Source organism: Thunnus thynnus, chromosome 13 (genome assembly GCF_963924715.1).
Source record: "Thunnus thynnus chromosome 13, fThuThy2.1, whole genome shotgun sequence".
Classification (NCBI taxonomy): Eukaryota; Metazoa; Chordata; class Actinopteri; order Scombriformes; family Scombridae; genus Thunnus; species Thunnus thynnus.
The window spans coordinates 6,045,729-6,066,243 of record NC_089529.1 but is presented as its reverse complement, the minus strand read 5'-3'; the positions used below and the strand labels follow the sequence as shown (position 1 = coordinate 6,066,243).

Below are 20,515 nucleotides of genomic sequence, written 5' to 3'. Positions count from 1 at the left end.
CACTCAAACTATATCTAACCACAACCCCTTGATTTTCACACAACATGCTGTAGGGCAAAGCTAATGGAGCAGCAGTTGGAGTCAAAAAGTCAAAGTCTCAGATGTGAACCACACACACACTTGAAGACACTGGAAGGTCATAAGTCAGATGAGTCATCACAACGTTTTATAGATCAATTATAAGCCAATAATTAGAACAATGTTTTGGTTGCTAGGTTGTGAAAAATCCAGCTGGCTTGAATGAAGTCAAGTCATGAACAGTTACTAATTAAGAGTCAAGAGATTCTCACTTTCTAATAAGCAGATATTAATATTAATAAGTAATTAATTAAGGATTATTAAAACGGTCCAAGTTAGCCCAGATGCTCACAGCCCTTCTCAGGAGGTCAGAGGTTAAACTATCTATTGGCGGATTCTTCCTGATAAGTTAAACAGTTAAAGACAAATCAAATGTCATGCTGGAGGAGGATAAACACCAGCCACAACCTGGCAACCCAAACACTGCTCAGTCTTGTTAATGACTTTTAACTGATCTATAAAGCATTACTATTTACTTATTATAAAAAACTCATTAGTCACAACCTTTATGAAAGCTGCCTCAGATAAAAAAGTGGTATCAAACGTTTTTCCTGAAATACATTTAAGTATCAAGTACACATGTGCATGTGTGATACTTGATGTGAGGACACTGAAAATACACTTTGATCCTTATTTAATAGCAAATACATCATTCCCCTACACAGTTATTTTCCATCAGTTTCTACCATGAACCATCCTGTCAGAATAGTTCAACTTGTCCCAGTTCACTGCCACCTGTGCTTGTCTGTCTCAGCTATAGACGGGTTAATCATACACGACCCTTATGGATTATATGCAGGTATATAAATATATGCACAGCAAACATACTGTTGCATACCTACCTTGCATTGTATAATAAAGGCCTCTATAGTACTGTACAGATCTGTGCAAAACATCCCAATGAAGAAAAAATCAAACTTAAACAGCAGCAGCTCTTATGTAACAAGCTGCAAACAGCACCTCAGGGACCAAGAAAGATGACAACATCCACAACTTCGTACAACTAGGGTTGTTCCATGACTGTGATATTTATAGATTCCATTCACGCTATAAAGCCCCCAATTTATAAATTCCCCCTGACTTTACAGAGCGCATTGCAGCGTTTTTTTTTTTTTCTCCTTTGAGCGTGTCCTCAGATACTCAGCGCTATTTCAGGCTATTTATAAAAGGCGCGGAGCCGAACAAGTTACTCACTGGAGCGCGCCTGTCTATTTCCAGCCTTAAAGACTGCTTTATTATTTCTAGGTTGTTAGCTTTTTTTGGCTGCAGGGTTGCCATTAATAGCTCGGGTTCAGTGCATGCTCCCCACACAGGCATTCACCCAGTCCACATTTACACTTACTGATGTGTGAGAGCGGAGCTGTCTCATCTGCCATGCCAGTGCGTCTTCATAGTACAGATCCATTGGGGGGGTCAAGGCGGGCTGAGCACTGCAGCCTGGAGGATCACAGGCACAGATTGTCAAGAAATGTGATTGAAAGGCGGAGGACGATAGTTAGCATGTGATGAGTGACATTGGGGAAAAGAGAATATTAAATGATGCATGTGGTTTCTGGAGATCTGTCTAAAAGGTTTTGTGCATTCTTAATTCCTAAAACTACTTTTTTCTCTCCTCAGGTTGAGCCAGCTGTCACGATCACCCTCCGCAGTCAAGGTATGACCAGGTAAGTTGCCTTTTCTACTAAAGAAGCTTTAACACTTAAGCGCTTTTCACATCAGCAGTTATACAAGCACTTTAAGTCGTTGATAACAAAAGACTGGAACATTAACATTTATGGAGCTCTCTTTATCTCTGCGTCTTTAGGAGACACAGAGATCTGAAAACAAGAATTTTCCAGACTTAAAAGACACTTATGACAGTGTAAACACTAAAGTTGATACATGTGATGATACACGAATGATTGATCTATGATCCGTTTCCTGTCCCATTGTATTTGGGGACTGTTTAGGCATTCTTCGAGTAGTTATTTGACCAACTATCTGGCATCTTATCAAGACCCGAGCTACCTTCCCTCCTTCCTGCCTTTATCAGGCTCACACACATGGTACAAAACCTCTCTAATTATTAACTTTGGGGAAAAAAGACACAATAATTGGCAGCACACCAGCTAACTTTGCACAGTAGGACAATGGGGAGTTACTGTAGTTGCCAGTAAAGAATAACAAGATTAAACTCTGACTCACTGATTAGAAGGACAAGGAATCTGTTGTGACTTATTTGTAAAAAGGTTATCGTGTTTAGCCAAAAGGTCAAGGTTTTACCCCTTTCTAATCATTTCTTTGTAACCCTGTCTGGGTTTATTTGTCCTCTAAATATTTGTAAAAAAAAACAAACAAAAAAAACTGTATGTACACAAAGCGCAAAAAAATGATCACGAATGTGCCTTTACTATCACCACTGCCCAATAATGCTCTGTGTGTGTCTTCAGTGTGAAAAAGGAAAGGGTCAGAAAAAAAACAAAGCAGCATTTCTTGGTTTGCATGGTTTGAATATGTTAACAAAAGTTTGATCATAAGCTCACTGACAAGTCATTTTTCATGATAAAATCGCACCAACTTGTGAAAACTAGGAGATGGAGGTGTGTAGGATTTCTTACAGGATGGCCAGAGTTCAGCTCAGTAAGCAGTGTGATCATCTGCCAAAATTGCAACCATGTGCAGTATTTGAGGGCAGCAGTCGAATTGGGAAAAAATTTGTATGAAGGTGCAGATTCTTGCAGGTGGGAGGAGGGATGACCATACTGGGCTTTGTGCATGTTGATCCCAAAAATATTATGTAATGGTTGACTTTTTTCTAAAACATAGCTTTCAGACAACCATTAGCTTCCATTCATTTGATCAGTTATCTATCTATAAAAATACAGTCTGTTAAAAAATGTTTCCTTGTTTGTGCATTCAACAGCGCTCTGACATTTGAGCGTTGGCTGATGAAAACCAGGCCACTCAAGGTTAACCTTTATTGCCCTATTAGATTTCAATTGCACAATACAGACATATGAAAAAACAAGAACTGAAAGCTACTTCGTAAGTAAGAATTCTGGAGATATATTTCAGAAGACAAACAACGTGAATTTTGTTGTTTTCTTGTATTATGATTAGATAATACTGCTTGCAGCTGCAGACTGTAACATAGCTTAACTTTGGCAACAAAAAAAGCATCAGCAACAAAATGCTCACTGTGATGGTTTACCCATCACAAGCAACTAGCAGAACCCTTCAAGTTGATTTGCATTTTGCACTGATGAGTGGAAGGCAATGGCTGTCTTGAAGGCAGGAAAAAAAGTTGTGGTATGCTTTGGAAAATATTCTGCAGCAAATAAAACGGTGCACAATCAGTAGTTAAAGGGCTACAACATGCAAATACACCACTATGGTCCTTAACTGTAAGCACTTCAGTGTCATTACCATTAGCAGGGTGACATTAGCATGAACAGCAAATGACAGGTGACATGAAAGGCTCCCACAAGGCTGCCACATGTATCAGGTTTCAGTGGCAGTTTGTGCTCTCAGCCTGAGGGTTTCATCAGTTCACTCTGTCACGCACAGCAGCTAGAGCATTTTCTCTCTGCTGTCAAAAGGGGCTAATTATAGAGAACAGTGATTACAACTACGTGAGGTCAGAGTTGAATATGCCTGCGAACTGATCACTCCTACTCTGAAGTGAAACCACTGAGGTGCTCTGTGATTATTGATTTTCAACAGATTTATTTTGGAGGATAATCCAATCAGTGACAAGCAATATTTCCTCCCCTGGGTCTGACTCACAGATCAATACAGTTCACAGTTCACCCTTCATACTCCCTCAGCACTGATCGCTGATCCTAGAGGTGCAACATGCTGCTCTGAGAAACATATAGAGAAAGATATACAATATGGTGCCGTTATTAGACCCTGTGCGAGTTTAAGAATAATATTTAAATTACAGAAAAAGTGTTTGACAAGGAGTGAAAGTGAAGGAGATGAATTTAGAGGGAGAAAATGAGGAGGAGAGAAAAGACACACACGACTGCTGAATAAATGAGGATGAAGAGAAGCAGTAATCGCCTAAGCTGTTATACATCGCAAGCTATTAATCTCCGGTGATGCAATAGCAGGCGGAGATCAGATACACTGAGATCCAATTAACTTCCTCCGGAGAAGGAACCAGCCTCTGCTGACCAGATTCACCCCACGCCACACGTTAACTAGAGGACATCCCCAAGCTGGAAGCTGTCAAAAGATCAGCGTGAGATCTGACAGCGGATTCACACTCATTTGTTCAGCAACCACAAGCCCGTATACCTCAGGGAGGAAAATTCACATCACAAGGCAAAACTCTGATTTAGTCGCTGCTGTCCAAACTTTAACCGTTAAAAGTGTTTACACAGCTGCAGGCTTGCACTTTCCTTTTTCACTCTTATCATTCAACAAAAGCTCCGAGTCCTCAGTCAGCAGTGCTGAGTGGGTTCACGGTGACTGGGAGGCCAGTAGCCACAGACCTCACACACACACACACACACTCACACACACATACGCACACATACGCAGAGTGCATACAGCCAGGCTCTGATGTGACCTGTGCAACTTACAGTTCATACAGAAAGAAGGGGCCTCAAATTCAACATCTTCCTCTTTCATAATCCGGTGAATAAGTGAAAAGGAAGAACTCAAGTTGTGCTCTGTGTTAACTCTGTAACGTATCTTCGGTCTAGTTTACAGATATGTAGTTAAGTCTCCACAGCGGTGTTGAGTCATGATTCGCATCCTCCCAGTGGGTTTGATTAGAGTTTGTTCTCTTGCCAGACCAATCAGACCTCCCCTTTGCTGGAGAAGCCAACAGTCTCCAGCTCGGTTATAGTTAAGCTGTGAGAGGAAGGCCAATCTCACACATATCAAAGACTTCACAACTCTAATCACCGTCACACTGGCATTTGAACAATTTTAATTGCAAGTTTGGCTTATAAACAATTCACAGCAACAGCTTACACTAATAACTGAAGAAAATGTTTCATCCCAGTTAGGAGTGGATCTGCATCTACAGAAACCAAAACACATTGTTTTCTAAAATCCCCTGTTTAAGTTAATTACCCTTGTTTGGATGATGTGCAGCTGTTGTTCTTCTGTGTGTATGTCTATGTCTATTTCTGTGTATGTGTGTGGGTGTGTGTGAGTCTATGGGTGTGTGTATGTGGGTACAAGAGACACAAGCTCCAAAAATTGCTCCGCCGAGCTCCCCGCACTAATCCTATTGTAGCAGCAGTAGTAGCTTGTGTACTGGAGCATCTAGGGCACCGTAATGACAGACCAGAACAAACAGCGGGACGCACTGCCATCTCTCTCATCCAATCTGAAGAGATCACAAGCATGGCACCATGAAGAACTAATATCCTAATCTCCAACTGAAGTATAGTTTCCCCTCTGGCACCACATTTTCCCCACATATGAGCTTTGAGATTTAAAAACTCTAGATGAATCATCATGAACAAGTAATATCAGTCAGGCCAATTTATTTAGTCCATATTAAGATTTAGTGGGCTTATACTACATAAATAAATGAATGCCATCTGTCTTAATGGCATTGCAAGTGAACAAAGGTGAAAATGTAGCAAAATTTTGAATGAGATTTGCTCTGTTTGAGTAAAGGAGATCTCCCTCTAGCGAGACAGATAACATGCAAAACAATTCATTTCATGAAAATACAGTCTTTGTCTATGTTCTTGCATTCCGAACACTTCAGAAATATTATTTCACAAGAGCAAACCTTTTCCCTCATTAATCTTTGTGTATATATGCTTAATAAGGTGACACTGAGGCAGACGCACTGTAATCATATATCAACATTAAATGTAAAGCCCCTGTCTGCACATCTGGAAAGAATGTGATTGTGCGTATCTGTAGCTTATGACTTGCTGTTGTACAGATTGTTGGGGGGTCTGCATTAAACAAATTGTTATGTGTTGGTATGCTGTGTGCAGGCAAATATGTAGGTCACAGGCTGGTCCTGGTGTGCAGGCGTTATCAGGAAGGTCCTAACAGATGGCCCTGGAGCTTTCAACCTCAACATTAATTACATGAGAATGTCCTGTGGTGAGGACGGACACACTCTAACCGCACTATTTCCCATCCACCCCCTCCTCTCTCTCTCTCTCTCTCAGGTGACAACCAAATGAGGAGGCATGTGAAGGAGCAGCCAAACTCAATAAGGATGACTAAATGGAGATAAAAAAGAAAAGCGAGGGCAGCTGATCCACTTCTTTAAAACCACACCCATGTCCTCTTCCTCGTCGTCACCGCCATGATCATCCTCCGCCTCTTCCTCCTCCGCTTGGCTCCTGCTGCTCTTCCTTTTTACACGCTCGTGGAAGCTGCTCATAACTGGAATGAGGGAGCGTCTTGCCCCTCCTTGATACGCCTCTAAAATCACAGGCCGGTGAGAAGGCACACAGCGGTGTGTCAAAGCCTGCCGGCCGACAGCTGGTGTCCTCCTCACCTCTGTCTGCGAGGTTCCACTGACCCTTCCAGGGAGGAGGTGGGGTGGTCCCCTGTGACCACTCCGACTCCTGATGCCATACTACTGAATGCTGACCATGAACCTGCCCTGTCTGTCTGCCTGTCTGTCTCTATGTGTCTGTCTGTCCGTTACATCGGCTGTCAATCTGCACCAAGTGCCATAGCGTTATTACATTCCTTCAGACTTTGCACTGACCACCAACAACCCTCATGACATCATCACTGACTATGTTTACATGCACACTGAAATTCAGCTTTTGGCGATGAAATTTGTTTAATTGAGCTGTTTATATCTGCTAGACAGTCGAAGCAGCGTCATTTGTAAACTTCAGTTATAGAGATCCATTGGTGTCTCTTTTGCTCCCATACACATTTTCCCCAATTTATTCTGCCTTTCATCTGGCTTTTGAAACTGTAAACAGAAAATAGCTGCAAATTTCAAGTTATGCGGAGCAAGTGATGCAACTAAAATGTGCAGCAAGACAAAATTTGTATCAAAGTGTTGTTTATCTGTTCAAATAAGCCTCCCATGATGTGACTAATATCAGATTTCTCCACAAATCGTAATTGTAGTATTACCAACATAAACGTCTAAGCAACATACGTAAATACAGTGTTTACACGACAAATGCAGTATTCTCATAATGGCATCACGATCAAACTTTCGCTGTGCATGTAAACATAGCCGTCAACTAAGAGCCAAAAAGTGTTACTGTCTAAAGGTCAGTGAATCAGCCTTAAAATTGGAGCTTTCACATCAACAGAGCTAGCCAGCTGTTTCTTTTGACCCCCACATGTTTTTATTTTTAGCTTTTAGCACTTAAATCAGTGTAGACGGTGCCAGAGAACACGACAGAGATGAGAGATTTCTGCACATTATTTTTCACAAGGTTTCTTGTGAGTTTTTTAAAAAAAATTTCTGCGTGTGTGTTTGTGTGTGTGTGTGTGTGTGTGTGTGCGTGTGTGTGTGTGTATGATGTTGGATTTGAAACTGGAGGTTACTGCGTATGATTGTTTCAGAAGGATAATGATGATGCAATCCGGGCGATTTAAAGAGGACACTGGATTATATATTTTATAATTTATGATGTACATGCTTTTTCCCAAATGTAAATGAAATGCTACTCTTTTGACTTGGAGCCGTTTTAAGGAGTAACACCTGTGTTTTTTATGTAGATGAGAAGCAATACTATTCTTTTTTTCTTTTCTTTTCTTTTATGTGGAAGCCAACCTTTTTATCCACACTGCCTTATCAGTGAGCTGGGTTTCCCTCTAAAGGGTTAGCTCTCTGATGGTTGGTTTTGAATTTCTGGACACAACGCCCACACAGAGACGGAGTCACTTTTAATGATGGATTCCAGTCCACTCCATGCCGGTTACAATAACAGGCATTGTGAAAAGACACCTTTCCCGCCCTTGCAAATTGTAGATATCCCATTCCACGATTAGAAGACAGGACTTTTGGGAAGGGCTGGAGTAACAGTCATCGGGGTTATTAGTGAGGGAAATCAAAATCCCAGACAGGAACAGGAAATCCTTCGGCCCCAGGTGGCGGGCTCTTATCGTTGATAACAGATAAGCGAGGAATCCCCCTGCTTTGAAACCAGACCGGCATGTCTTCAGATGTCACTACAGGAGCTGAAAAACCCCCTTCAATAGTCCCCTTCAATACCTGCATTTAATAGCACCAGAGAATGGCATAGAGATTTACATAGGAAATATAAGTCCACAATTAGACAGAAAGCCTGGATTTGATTTCATCAATCTCTGCATTCATTACTGTATCAGATTTGTAATTATGCAACTTAAATGCAATCTCCCATAAAGAAAAAGAAGCAAGTTTTGTATACACAAAGATTTAATCAAAAGTGTCATCTTTAAGGAACATTTTTTTGTAGTTTATCACCTAATAGATACAATTTTACTGAAACCTTTAATCCACTAATGGAATCTAGGGTTTTAAAACTTGTGCATAAAGAGAAAAAGCACTTTGCAGACCTCCAAGAAAACACAGAAGGAGGAGGGTGGATTGACCTCAGCGGAGGAATAAAGGGAGACGTTGAGTTGTTTCTTGTAGCATTGATGTGTGAGCATGACTCACTGGCTGTGTGTGGGGTGCTGTGTGGGCTGTGTCCTTGTTGCCAGATCATTAGCTTTAGCTTCTCTCCAACTGCGTGGAGCTCTTTGAATGTGATTCTGTCCAACCTGATGTGTTTACACACCTACATCTTCTTAATGAACTAAGCTTCTTACCTTCCTTTTATCGATTCTTTTTTTAATGTTACCAAATGAGTTTTTTTATTATAACTACAATAGATATATATATATAGCTATATCACGCAGCAACTTTAATATATTGTAAATGATGGCTTGGATGCAATGTATTTATTTGTTTGTTACCATAATGAAGAATAATCTATAAAGGGAAGTTTAAGGTTTGAGTATACTACACTTTGTTGTATGTCTTTGGGTTAAGAAAAGCCTGTTTGTTCATCTTTTTATATCACAATGAAACAACACAATACCTTTTTACATCACTAAGATTCATCCTGTTTACTGTGATCATGAATTGGACATCTCACACATATTACATACACAAAGGAATTGTAATGTGATGAATTTTAAGACAACGTATTGGTCTCATCTTTAGGATGCAATACTTTTGCATTTATTTTTGTAGCTCTTGTATGTTTTTTGTTTTTTGTTTTTTTTCAGAGTAACTGATCAAATCATTTTGCACACTTAATGTTCAGGGATTTGTTTGAACCATAGCCTAGCATCCCATCCCAGCCTCTGCCACAGAGGTCTGTCACTTCATGCTCACAGTAAGTGCTGACACATTGTCATCTATCATCAGTAGGGACGTTGGCTCTGGTCAGATGGGTCATGAATTGAGTTTCACTTTGCCAAATTTAGTTGATTTAGCACCAATCCTTTAGTATAGGTCTGTTGTATTGAGTAATTCTATGTTAATAATCACTGAAGTGATGTATTGAGAATGTGCTATTTCTTGTCATACAAGAATTGTGTATAAAGAAACCTATTTCTGATGTTGAGCAGAAAACAGAGGTTATTTTTATTTTTAGAGCAAGTCAATACAAGAGACGTGTCAAAGGATATTATTGTAGAACTGAACTGTGATGCTCCCTCGGGGTTTGATAGAAAATGTACATGTCTGTAAATCAAATAAACCTATTTAATCACTTCATACCGCCTTGTCTCTGTTTCTCTTCATTCTGACAGAAATTCATAACATTTAAGGGGATCAACTTCTAGGAGAACCTCATAGAAATTAAGAAATGATTTTTACTTTGCACTTATAGAGTTATATATTGAGCTCCCTTCATTTTCAAGTAAAAATAAGTCAGGCCAGGGGTAATTTGAAAAAAATATTAGTTTTCACACTACAGTAGTATTAGGTAACTGGGACAAGCCTTAGATTTTGTTATACATTGTGATGCACCACATACTCTACATGTTCCCTAATGATAGACAGCTGGATTCTCAAGAAAATAGCACATATTGTTTAAAATTCACATCTGTATGTCATACTCTGTAGCATTAATGATGCTGATGCCTTAAAAATGCAGACTACTTTTCCCCTGTTGATTTCCAAGCGTAAGTTTTTCCAAACTCTTTCTAAACATTACTTTACAATTCAAGAACCAATATTTATGAGTAGGTGTAGCTTAGTGTTGCATTAAATTCATTTCCAGTTGTTTCAGTGTTGAGAAGCTTTTATGCAGCTTTAGAAATCAAGTCAGTGAAATCAGCTGATTGACTGACTGAAGAACCAACAGCTCACTGTGGTATCATTGATGGAAAATAGGCTATCTGTTCATAAATAAGAAATGTATGCATCACAGTAATGCTTTATGCTTATGAGCTAATCAGTTATCATCTAGTGTGACTGTATATGACTTATTGATGTGAAAATGAATGTATATGTGCTCTGAATATGATGATTAAAATAGTTTTTGGATAATCCTGCTGTCTGTTATCAGGAACTAATTGTAAATTCTCCTGTAAGAACTCAGTAGCTACTTGTTAGTTTTGTAGGACGATGTATTACTTTACATGTGGGGGCACAAAAAGAGTAAATGATAGTAAGGTCATTTTGAAGTACTTCTAGTAAGTAACTTCTCAGTATATGCACCAGTTTTCTTGAGGGGGCACAGAAGTAACTAATGTTTAAGTAATAACATCATGAAGACAGTGGTCAGCATACTGATACTTATGAATATCTATGTGTTAATCATTGACTAATGTCTCATTAACCTAGTATCTACAAGTCTATTCTCAATTAACTCATCATTATCTACTACAAAGGCCATAATTCAGTGATACTATTTGTTCCTTACTCACTCCTCAGTAACTACATAGTACTTTGTGTAGCTTATTGTAAAGTGTCACGAAGTCACCTGTTGTTGCCAGAACTGACTTTATGCACTTGTTCAGCTCCATCGCAGTGAAGCCAGAGAAGAATGAGTCAGGTAAAAGGTATTCCATGAATGCATGTACTGTTTTATTCTAAAATAAAGACCACTTTTAAGAACTGGATCCCATGTTTTCCTCCTCTCCTCATCTTTGCAGAGGCTCACAAAGGCTTGATTTTTATCACAGTGAGAGAAGGCCTGAGTTAGTCCATGAATGAACTACTGTATTGTTCAGGTGCAGTCAGGCAGGCCTCTGTGAGGCTGGTTTGTAAAGTAATCTTGCAGTCCCCAGAGTGGGTTACAGATGCATTGACACATCACAGACACAACACAGGGCTCCATCCGTGGTGTGTGGATGCAGTGAAAAAGAAAACATAATATTTACCTTCACAGGAAGTGAGGAAGTTCTGGGCTAAAGGCCCTCTGTGTGTTGATGCTCATTAGAAGGGGCAGAGTTAGCTAAGATGGCAGCTAATAGCACTAATGGACTTGTCTATGACAGGACTGCACAAACACAAAGAGTAAGTATACACTGCATTTGTGACAAAAGAAGACTGGAGATTTTGGCCGTGAGGCCTTTAATTAGGCAGAGCTACATTTTAAACTGATCCCTCTATCCTTTTTCTGCTCAGTTTGAAGAGCGGAAGATTATATAGCTGCCACAGGAAGCTCAAAGTGGAGAATTAGTGTTTGGTCGGTGAATGACCGAAAGAAACCAACACCCTTTCCCACAGTCAGGCACATATGAACCCCAAAGTCAGACGCTCCAATCTAAAAGTCAACACACCTAGTCATGCAGCAGGCAGGAAACACTGGGGCGTAGACAGGAAAAGGGGAGCCATTCTAGCGAGCACTGGAATTTCCATTTGCTCTTTTCCACTTAAACTCACAGAGGACAAACTTTGTACAACACGCAGGTAAATTTAGGTTGAAAAATAACCGGCAGTGGATGTGAAGCTTCAAAATGTCAGCTTGTTCTGGGTTTAAAAGCAGCATTGTTTGGGCCGTCCATTTTGTAAATGTTACTGTGCATTCTGAATCACAGCACCCCGTTGTTTTGAAATTTACTCGGCTTGTGAAGAATCACAGCAGGTTGCAGCTCAAGTAAAAAATATATTTGATTTGTCATGCTTTCAGATCATTGCAGGAAAACTTAAACTAAGCACATCTTACACTTGAATGTGTTCGAATACTTTGAGTAATGAATGTCTTTAATTCATAATGAAGAACTTGCTGAAATATAATGCTAAAGTTTGACTTTCTGTCTCATTCGGAAACTAATATGACAAATGACAGTGTGGTCAGTTAACATATTTCTTTTCCTCACAGCCTGTAAAAGATTTATAGATGTGTATAAAATTTGTATGTAAAGTAAATTCTGAGTTATGAAATCAATTTTACTATTCAAAGCTTAATTTATAGATACAATTATATCATCACTTAATAGAGCTACAGTGTACAGTATACAACTGAGACCTATGGTGTTTTCCTACTTTCAAGCTATAGTCCAACAATTTACTAAATCCTGGAAAACTTATTCATCTTGAAAACCTTGAAAACTCATACTCTATTCATCTAAAGTGATCAAAAGTAGTTGGCAAACCATCCTTAAAAGGCGGATGGGTGCAAACGAGTTAAAAATATGGAAAGACTTAGATTAAAGACCTAGATCAGTTTCCATAATAAATCAGAGCTGAAACTGGTTCATCCTGGCAGCATGTTGTGGTGACAACCACAGTCATATTTAATTACTCTGTGACTTTAAGGCAAGGCTTTACAATAACAATCTGTCAAGAAACATGATTCACAATATTGACTATGGTCTTACATCATTCAGTGAGTGAGTAAATGAAGAATTGTAATCTGTTTGATTCATATGTTTCTTCCTGAAGGTTTGCCACCCGTCTGAGTTGGAATAAAGGATTTCAGACAGAAGTAACGGCTGCCACTCTCTGTAGGAATGTCTGCGTTTTCAGACTTCTTCATACTTGTGTTTGCAGGCAATAATTAGACTGACTGATGATTAATGCAGGGTTACCAGCACAGCACAAACAGAGGTCAAAAGGAGACGTGTTTGACAAACAAGAATAGACTTCTGTTGAAGAGCACATAAAAAAGAAGCATCTGCAGTCAGCAGCATCACACCTCCACTGTGAATCTCTCACCTCACTCTGTTGGCACCCACCGACTTTTCCAACCTGCCTCACACTGCAGAAACACAGTTACCTTCACTGAAGCAAGTGCAGTGGAAACACTACAGAAGTCACTCCTAGTGAAATGTTTGTCATGTTCCCAGACTCATTTGATGAAAATGAAATGGTGTCATCTGTGTGTGAATGTGACATCCAGGATCTATTTTCCACTGGCTGATTTTTCCACTTAAAAAGAAGTTTGATACCATTTTAGATTGAAATGTATTTGTTTTTAGTTTACAAAGCACTTCATATTTGTATTCTACAGAAATAAATCATAGATGAAACATTGATGAAAAGAGCAACCACGTCTGGCACACTGCAATGTGTGAAGACAAAGATGCAAACTGACAAACTGTGTGGGACATTTTCCTTTCTACCAACAGGACTGAGCTGGAGGGATATTAAAAGGAGAAACAGAGAATGAAAGCCAACAAATGACTCTTCAGGCTGTTAGTGCAATTGAGGGGAAAAGGCAAAAATAGCTCTTTGCTTTATTAGAGGTTGACTAGAAGCGGGAATGTGCTCAAGTTCTCAACCACTGTCATTACAAGAAGACACAACGAAGCCAAAGACTGAGTGAACTTCATATCGCAAACATGGATGACAATAGAATACCACCTCTGAAATGTAGGAAACCAGGAAAATGTGATTGGCAGAAGCAGAAAAAGATACAAAAAGATATTTTACATTCTGTAGCATTTTCATTGTATTTAAATCTTAAATCAAAATGACATTTGAAGTCAAGGAGAAGCAGCGTCCTCCATTTGTTGATGAAATTTTATAAATACTATATTCCATTTGTGCCAAAAAATGTGTTGTCTTCTAGGTAAAACACATTTGTTAATGCCTTAATGCCTACTGTGTTGAATTTTTAACTCTAAACTTTATTTTATTTATTTTTCATTCTGGCACATTACACTCAACCAGCAGTGACATGTAGCACTGACAGGGGTCATTCTGCTGCACGAAGAGTACTGTTAATTTTGATAGTTGGGGTACATTTAGCTGATAATACTTCCATACTTTCATTATAATTTTGAATGCAGGACTTACTGGTGATTGAAAATTATTAGTGTGGTACTGCTACTTATAGTCAAGTAAAGGAATACTTCCTCCACCACTGAATTTAACAATGTACATTAGGTTCATCACATAGTGTATCCTTTCATCTATCCATGACAGTCAGTATTTTAGTTATGTATAGTTTTTCAGGCTAGAAAGACAAATTGTTCAAAGGAAGTTAAAATAAACAGAGCAAAACAGGAATATCTTGAAAGACAAGAAAAAAAAATTATAGGTCCACAAAAATTAGAATGAACTGATAATAAATAAATAACTTGTAATGGCAAAAATATAAAAGTAAAAAAAGATTTTAAAAACAAACTTATTCTTGTATCTCTCCTAAAATTCATGCCACAAAGTCAAAGATAACACTAAAAAATAACACCTTCTTACAAAGCACACTGCATGTTGCGGAAGAGGGTTTCAGGAAGGAGGTGCATTACTGTTGGAGAGGAATTATTAGGATGTCAGTTTAACAGCTGGGGAATCAACGGGTTACTGGAAGGTATAACTAATTCACATCCATACAGCAGTGAAAGGAAACACTACAATGACATATAATTTGTTCAAACAAATGTTGTGTAGAGATGTGTAGAGTGAGAATAGATGTGGTCCAAGAATTGATCCTTGAGGTACACCACACATAATCTTTGTAGCTGACAAAAGATTTTCCTTCATAGCATTACTAAGAGAAAGGACATGGTGTTTATGACAGTTTGAGATTTAAAAAATATGCATTGTTTTTTAAACCATATTGCTGATGAGTATTTCACTTTTGTCAAAATTGTGTCGACAGGAAATTAGAATGAGACACCAACTGGTAGATTAACAAAGAAACAGTAATAACAAAGCCAATACATTGGCTGAGAAAATAATAGAAATGAACAAATCTATTGTACAGTAGAGGTGACATATTTGTTGCCCACTTTGAACCTCATACAGCTGAAATATTTTCCTCCTTTTCTTCTTTCCTTCCATTTTTGAACATCACTGCAACATCACATCATCGCGTCACCGCTTTCATGTGTGAATGTACTGTCAGGCCTGAGGAGCCAACTAACCTTCAGCTGTCAGAGTCTGCATTAATGCATGGCTCTGCATGCGTTACTGTGTCATTAAAGAAACCGACACATGTTCCAGAGGAAGCATGAGATGTCCTCCTCCTCTTTTCTGTCTGCCCATGTGGAATAAGAGATGTGCTTCATGGTGGGTTGGGCAATGTCAATGAAGGCACAACTGCAACAATTCAAGAAGACATGAATGGCAAGTAATGGTCAGGCCTGCTGTCATTGTAGCCACAGTGGCAGAAGACGTCATTACCCTCCAGCTAGTTATAATGATCACTCCTCATCTCCCATCAGGCCTTGAAGCAGTGGCTTCATTTCAAACGCTGCCAGTGAGGTCCCCAATGCGACGAGGGATTAATTTGATTTGCATGCTTACTAACAAGGATGTAATGTAAATTGACAGTGGAATAGTGTTACTGCAACTGTGCTTGTTACGTGCCGCAGTGGGTTCAGGGTCATGGGTGCAGCAAGTGTAAGTTATGAATTGCAGAGTTTTCTGAATTAAACATGAGCTTATGCTTGACTTGGCAAAGAGTGAATGATGTATGTTGGCTTTAGTTGCCATTTTTAGCTCATATGATTCCATATTTAGAACTAATGTTTCCACTGCAGCATAAACGGATTCAGAAAAACGTCCAAAGGCTATTTATGTGTGTGCCCATGTGTGCATGGTAGCATCTGCTTTCATGCATCCCACACGTGAAGCAAATGCAGGGAAGGAGCTTTGTGAATGACTTGAGTGTATAGCACAGAGCGCAGGCTGAGGTAATGAATGGCAACAACTCAGTGTGAATGAAAGCAGTGGAGCAAATCGCATGGTATACATACATTATGTACACACACACCACAAATAGTCATCTCTTTCAGGTTACACAGGTGTGTGCAGTCAGGAGGCCACAAATACACTGATGCACACTAATAGATCAAACAGTCCACAGCCCACATGAACACATAGATCATTTAAGATGCACACAGGCAATCAGTCTGCTACAAGAGAACAAGAGGTCAAGTGATTTAATTTCATCATTTCCTGCCATTAAATATTGATAGTTAAAGAAATCTAGGGCACTCTGTTATTTTGTGCTGTGTAATTAAAAGTGCTTCACTCCAGGAATACATTATACATAAAGCTAATATTGCACTTCCCTGGGTAATTAAGTGTTCTCCAACTGGGCTGAATCAGTTGGCTCTAATACTTTGCAGCACAATAGATCTGAATACCTGCAATGCACATTGTTTTCTTTGTCATTACAACAGAAGCTCTCAGTCAAAAAAGCATCACACCCACATATCCAGAAACACCCTCAGTATTTTCTTCAGTTAAACTAATTTACCATTTTTAGTCATGTATGCTAGTGGCATGGCTCTAGGGAGGTCAATGTTTGTTGGTCCTCCACTTTGGTATCTCAACGGCTGATGGATGGATTGTCATGACGTTTGGGACAGATATCCGCCATGCCCAGAGGATGAATCCTAATGTCTTTGGTGATCATTTGACTTTTCATCTAGTATAATATCTCAACTAATATTGGATAAATAGCCATTAAATTGGTTGCAGACATTCGTGTCCACCTCCAGCAAATACCTTAATGACAAGCCCTCCAGCTTCAGCTATACTTTGTGTTTAATGATAAATAGTAAATGTTAGCGTGGTAAACTCAGGTGGTAAACATGGTCAACATTATCCCTGTAAACATCAGCATGATAGCTTTTTCACTGTGAGCATGTTAGCATGCTGAAATGAGTGCTACGCTGTGCCGAAGTACATTTACACAGAGATCTACTGTGGCGTCTTGTGATGTCTTGTTTTGAAAACACAACAAAATGTATGATCATATATGGAGCAATGTCATGATTTAGCATATTCATAAGTCATAACACTATTTGTTTATCTATTCTGGTACATGGAAAGTCATTTCCATACATGAGGTTCAGAAACTCCACACTGACAGTGTGAATGTATATTAAATCCTCTCACTTTTGGTGATGAAGTCATCACTGGTTTATCATCAGAAAGTAAATTAGTTAAAAAACCTTTTAACAAGACCTTAAGGCCTCATGATTTAGGGCCTCTGTCCTGGATCGCTCTTGTTCCTCCATTCTCAGTTGCCTCTGTCTTGGTTTTTCTCATAAACACATACAGTGTTTTGCTGTCTCCTTGCACTTCTATTTAAATCAGATGTTATCCGCTTCTTCTGATGCTCTGCTGTCTTCTCTCACAACCAGAGGAACAGGAGCAGGCAGCTGTTACCACAAATGAAGGAATGTCATTTAAGGAGCACTCTGAAATGAGCGATTAATGAGGTTGATAGATTATTCATCATGGTAGGTGACCTATCACTGCATACTGTCAGACAATGATGGAAAACCGCCTACATGTTGCCAGTTTTCATCTGTGATGCAAAACTGTTCATAAAATCTACAAACTCTAGCGTCAAACTAAAGAAAAATTATGAAAACCTCTCACATTTCCATTCCTACCACCTTATGTGAAAGCACATACAGCATGATGCCCTTCCAATGACCTCATTCTCTAATTTTACCACAGGAATCGCATGCTCTGTCTTTCACATATGGCACTAAGAGAAAGGGGATGAAGATTTATTTTTTCTTGGAAACCACAGGAAATGGACTCAAATTCTAACCATTCATGCGCACCACATTCCAAATGGTGCTTCAATCCTAAAATCCTATTTATGGAACATGAAGACAATACAGGACAGACAACACAATAAAGAAAATGTGGCAAGAGAATAATAATATATATAGGAAAAGAGCATGGTTCATGCTAAAGGGATTGATACCAAATTAATATATATGATTCTTACATTAAGTGTGCATCATTGTTTCTTAAGTCTTCTTGTATTGAAAGCGAACTGGTCTTGACTTCTACATGAACATGTATCTGAGACGTACTTGAGTCAAGTGTGGAGCCAAGTGTAACTTTAATGTCTAGATAGATAATGAAAACAGGAAGAGACAAGTGTGAATGAGCACAAGCTCTAGTGTAATCAGTTCCCATGCTAAGTTATTTTTCAGCAAGGAGCATCATAGTGTCACAGCAATTAAGTCACTACATCAAAACCATTGTATTTATAAAATAATTAGTTCAGGTTCTAAGTTCCCAGTCATAGTAAAGTCATTGTAAAACACCTGAATGAGGCTCACATTTGAACATGCACTAACAGTTAGCTTGAACATTAGACAAAGACTGTGAAATAGGCTAATTAATTCACATAATTAACATAATAAGACAATATTGTGTTATCGTGTGTATTTGCTTCAACATCCTGCTAATCTGACAACTAACCCCCGCATTATGAGGTAATGACAAAAATAATGAAATCCTGTAGATATTGGCAACATCTTTGACTCTTTGGCTGGGTTCTTGTTTGACTGTTGTGGGTGAATTCAAGTTGACAGATGAATCTATTTGTTAATCCTAGTTTCAGCCGACAATATCTCAGATCGATTCAATTGACCAATGAGTCGATACATTTCGTGACTGATGGAATTGATTTTGATATGGATACATTTAGCTAATGAGATTCATCCAGAAAGCCTCGTTAGACTATGAGAATGTCCATTGACCTATGACATATTCAATAGTGTGGAAAGCTTTCCTGCCTGTCATGGTGACCCAGGTGAAAATCATCAAATAGCATCAGTACTTGCTGTTTGAAAAGTGCTTCATTCTGTGATCTGTCTACACTCATTTCTGTCATTTCTATAGAACTGTTGATAACAGATGTTTCTATGAAGAGATGGAAGGCTTCTGCGGTGGGGACATTTGCAGAATGTTAGCATAACCCGCCTGTGGTGGAGAAAAAGGCACCCAAATCTGTGCGGCAGGCAAAATGCCACAACATGTTAGCATGCTGTGCAGCCTTGTAGCCTGTGGACAGTGGTGTGTAGACGAGAGTGGGAACCAATCCAAGAAACCCTGCTTACACCCAGAGGGGCTGAGCTGAATGTGATCTGAAAACAATGCTTTGGACTAAAATGACACTGAAGAACAAGATATGTCTTCAAACTGATATTAAATTTTTTTTTTAAATCTGATATTCCCAAATCCTACACAACATCAAATGATTTAGCTTCATATGTACAGGAAGGACAGTCAGAGAACGGCTGGTATAAATGCTAAAAATAAGGATGGATCATCCCAAAAGGGAGGTAGCACGCACACCCTGTTTTACATACACACAAGTGAACCCTCATGAAGCTTATCTCAGCCTAAATCCAACCAGTGAATCCATCAGATGCAGTAGTAAGCAGGAGCCAACAGCAGCCTCGTGGGACTGAGGGGGATTTATGGGATATAGGCAGCAGGGTAATCCACGCAGAACTCTCTCCCACCAGCGCTAAACATTAAATATTAATTTCCACATAGGAGACAGTCTGCGCTGTTCTCATATTCTATGCAGATAAAATTGATTAATCTTCTGTAATTGGTTATGAGAGAAATGTAGCTTCTTGGTAGAGGAGTGAAGGTAATATTCATCTGAGAGCATGTTGTAGAATTCCTGTAATAAGTCTCTTTGATCTGTCCAGGTAAATTTATCGACATGTCAAGTAACTGCAATATACTTTTAATAATATATTACATGTAGCAGCCAATGATAAAAACTATCTGATGGATATCTAACGATGATGTGACCGTTTTTATAAGGTGAAAATTACAATTTGGGACAGTTATACAAACAACATTTTAAAACTATGATGCTATAAAATTTTCTCTCTTAAGATTGCAGAAGAAACCATTTTCAGATGAATTAAACATATGAACCCATAATGGAATAACACTACAAAGCAAGGTGCAATGATGGGATTTGCTTCACTGCACATCTAAATACAGAGGTGTGAGGAAGTCTGCTCCACAGTGTGTGTTTGTCAAAGCAGGGTAGCACCTACAGTGCAACAGACAGGGTGTGAGATTGAGGTGTGGACTAGCTGCAGTCATTTACAGTACAAACTCACACCCATCATACAGGAAGATGGCTTTAATAAACTAAATGATGCAATATGAAGATATTTTTAGGCTGTCAGCAATGCTACTTGACTTGCTTATTGAAAAGCATGGCAGGGGCTCATATTAAACTCAGCACAGCACTCACACTCACATTCAGGTGTATTTAGTGAAACTATGTCTATAAGAGAGATCTTTGGGCTCCACCTTGTGGCAGCA

General features: G+C 39.1%; 1 protein-coding gene across 1 annotated transcript in view; it reads left to right on the top strand.

Moving 5' to 3' along the window:
* The window catches only part of spns2 (SPNS lysolipid transporter 2, sphingosine-1-phosphate), a 67,973-nt gene extending 58,198 nt beyond the window's left edge, over positions 1 to 9,775 (top strand). Inside the window, exons 12-13 of the mRNA XM_067607461.1 lie at positions 1,696 to 1,742; positions 6,213 to 9,775. Of these exons, the coding sequence (XP_067463562.1) occupies positions 1,696 to 1,738 (43 nt within the window). The 3' untranslated portion in view covers positions 1,739 to 1,742; positions 6,213 to 9,775. The remainder of the gene's footprint in view (positions 1 to 1,695; positions 1,743 to 6,212) is intronic.
* The last annotated feature ends 10,740 nt before the right edge of the window (positions 9,776 to 20,515 follow it).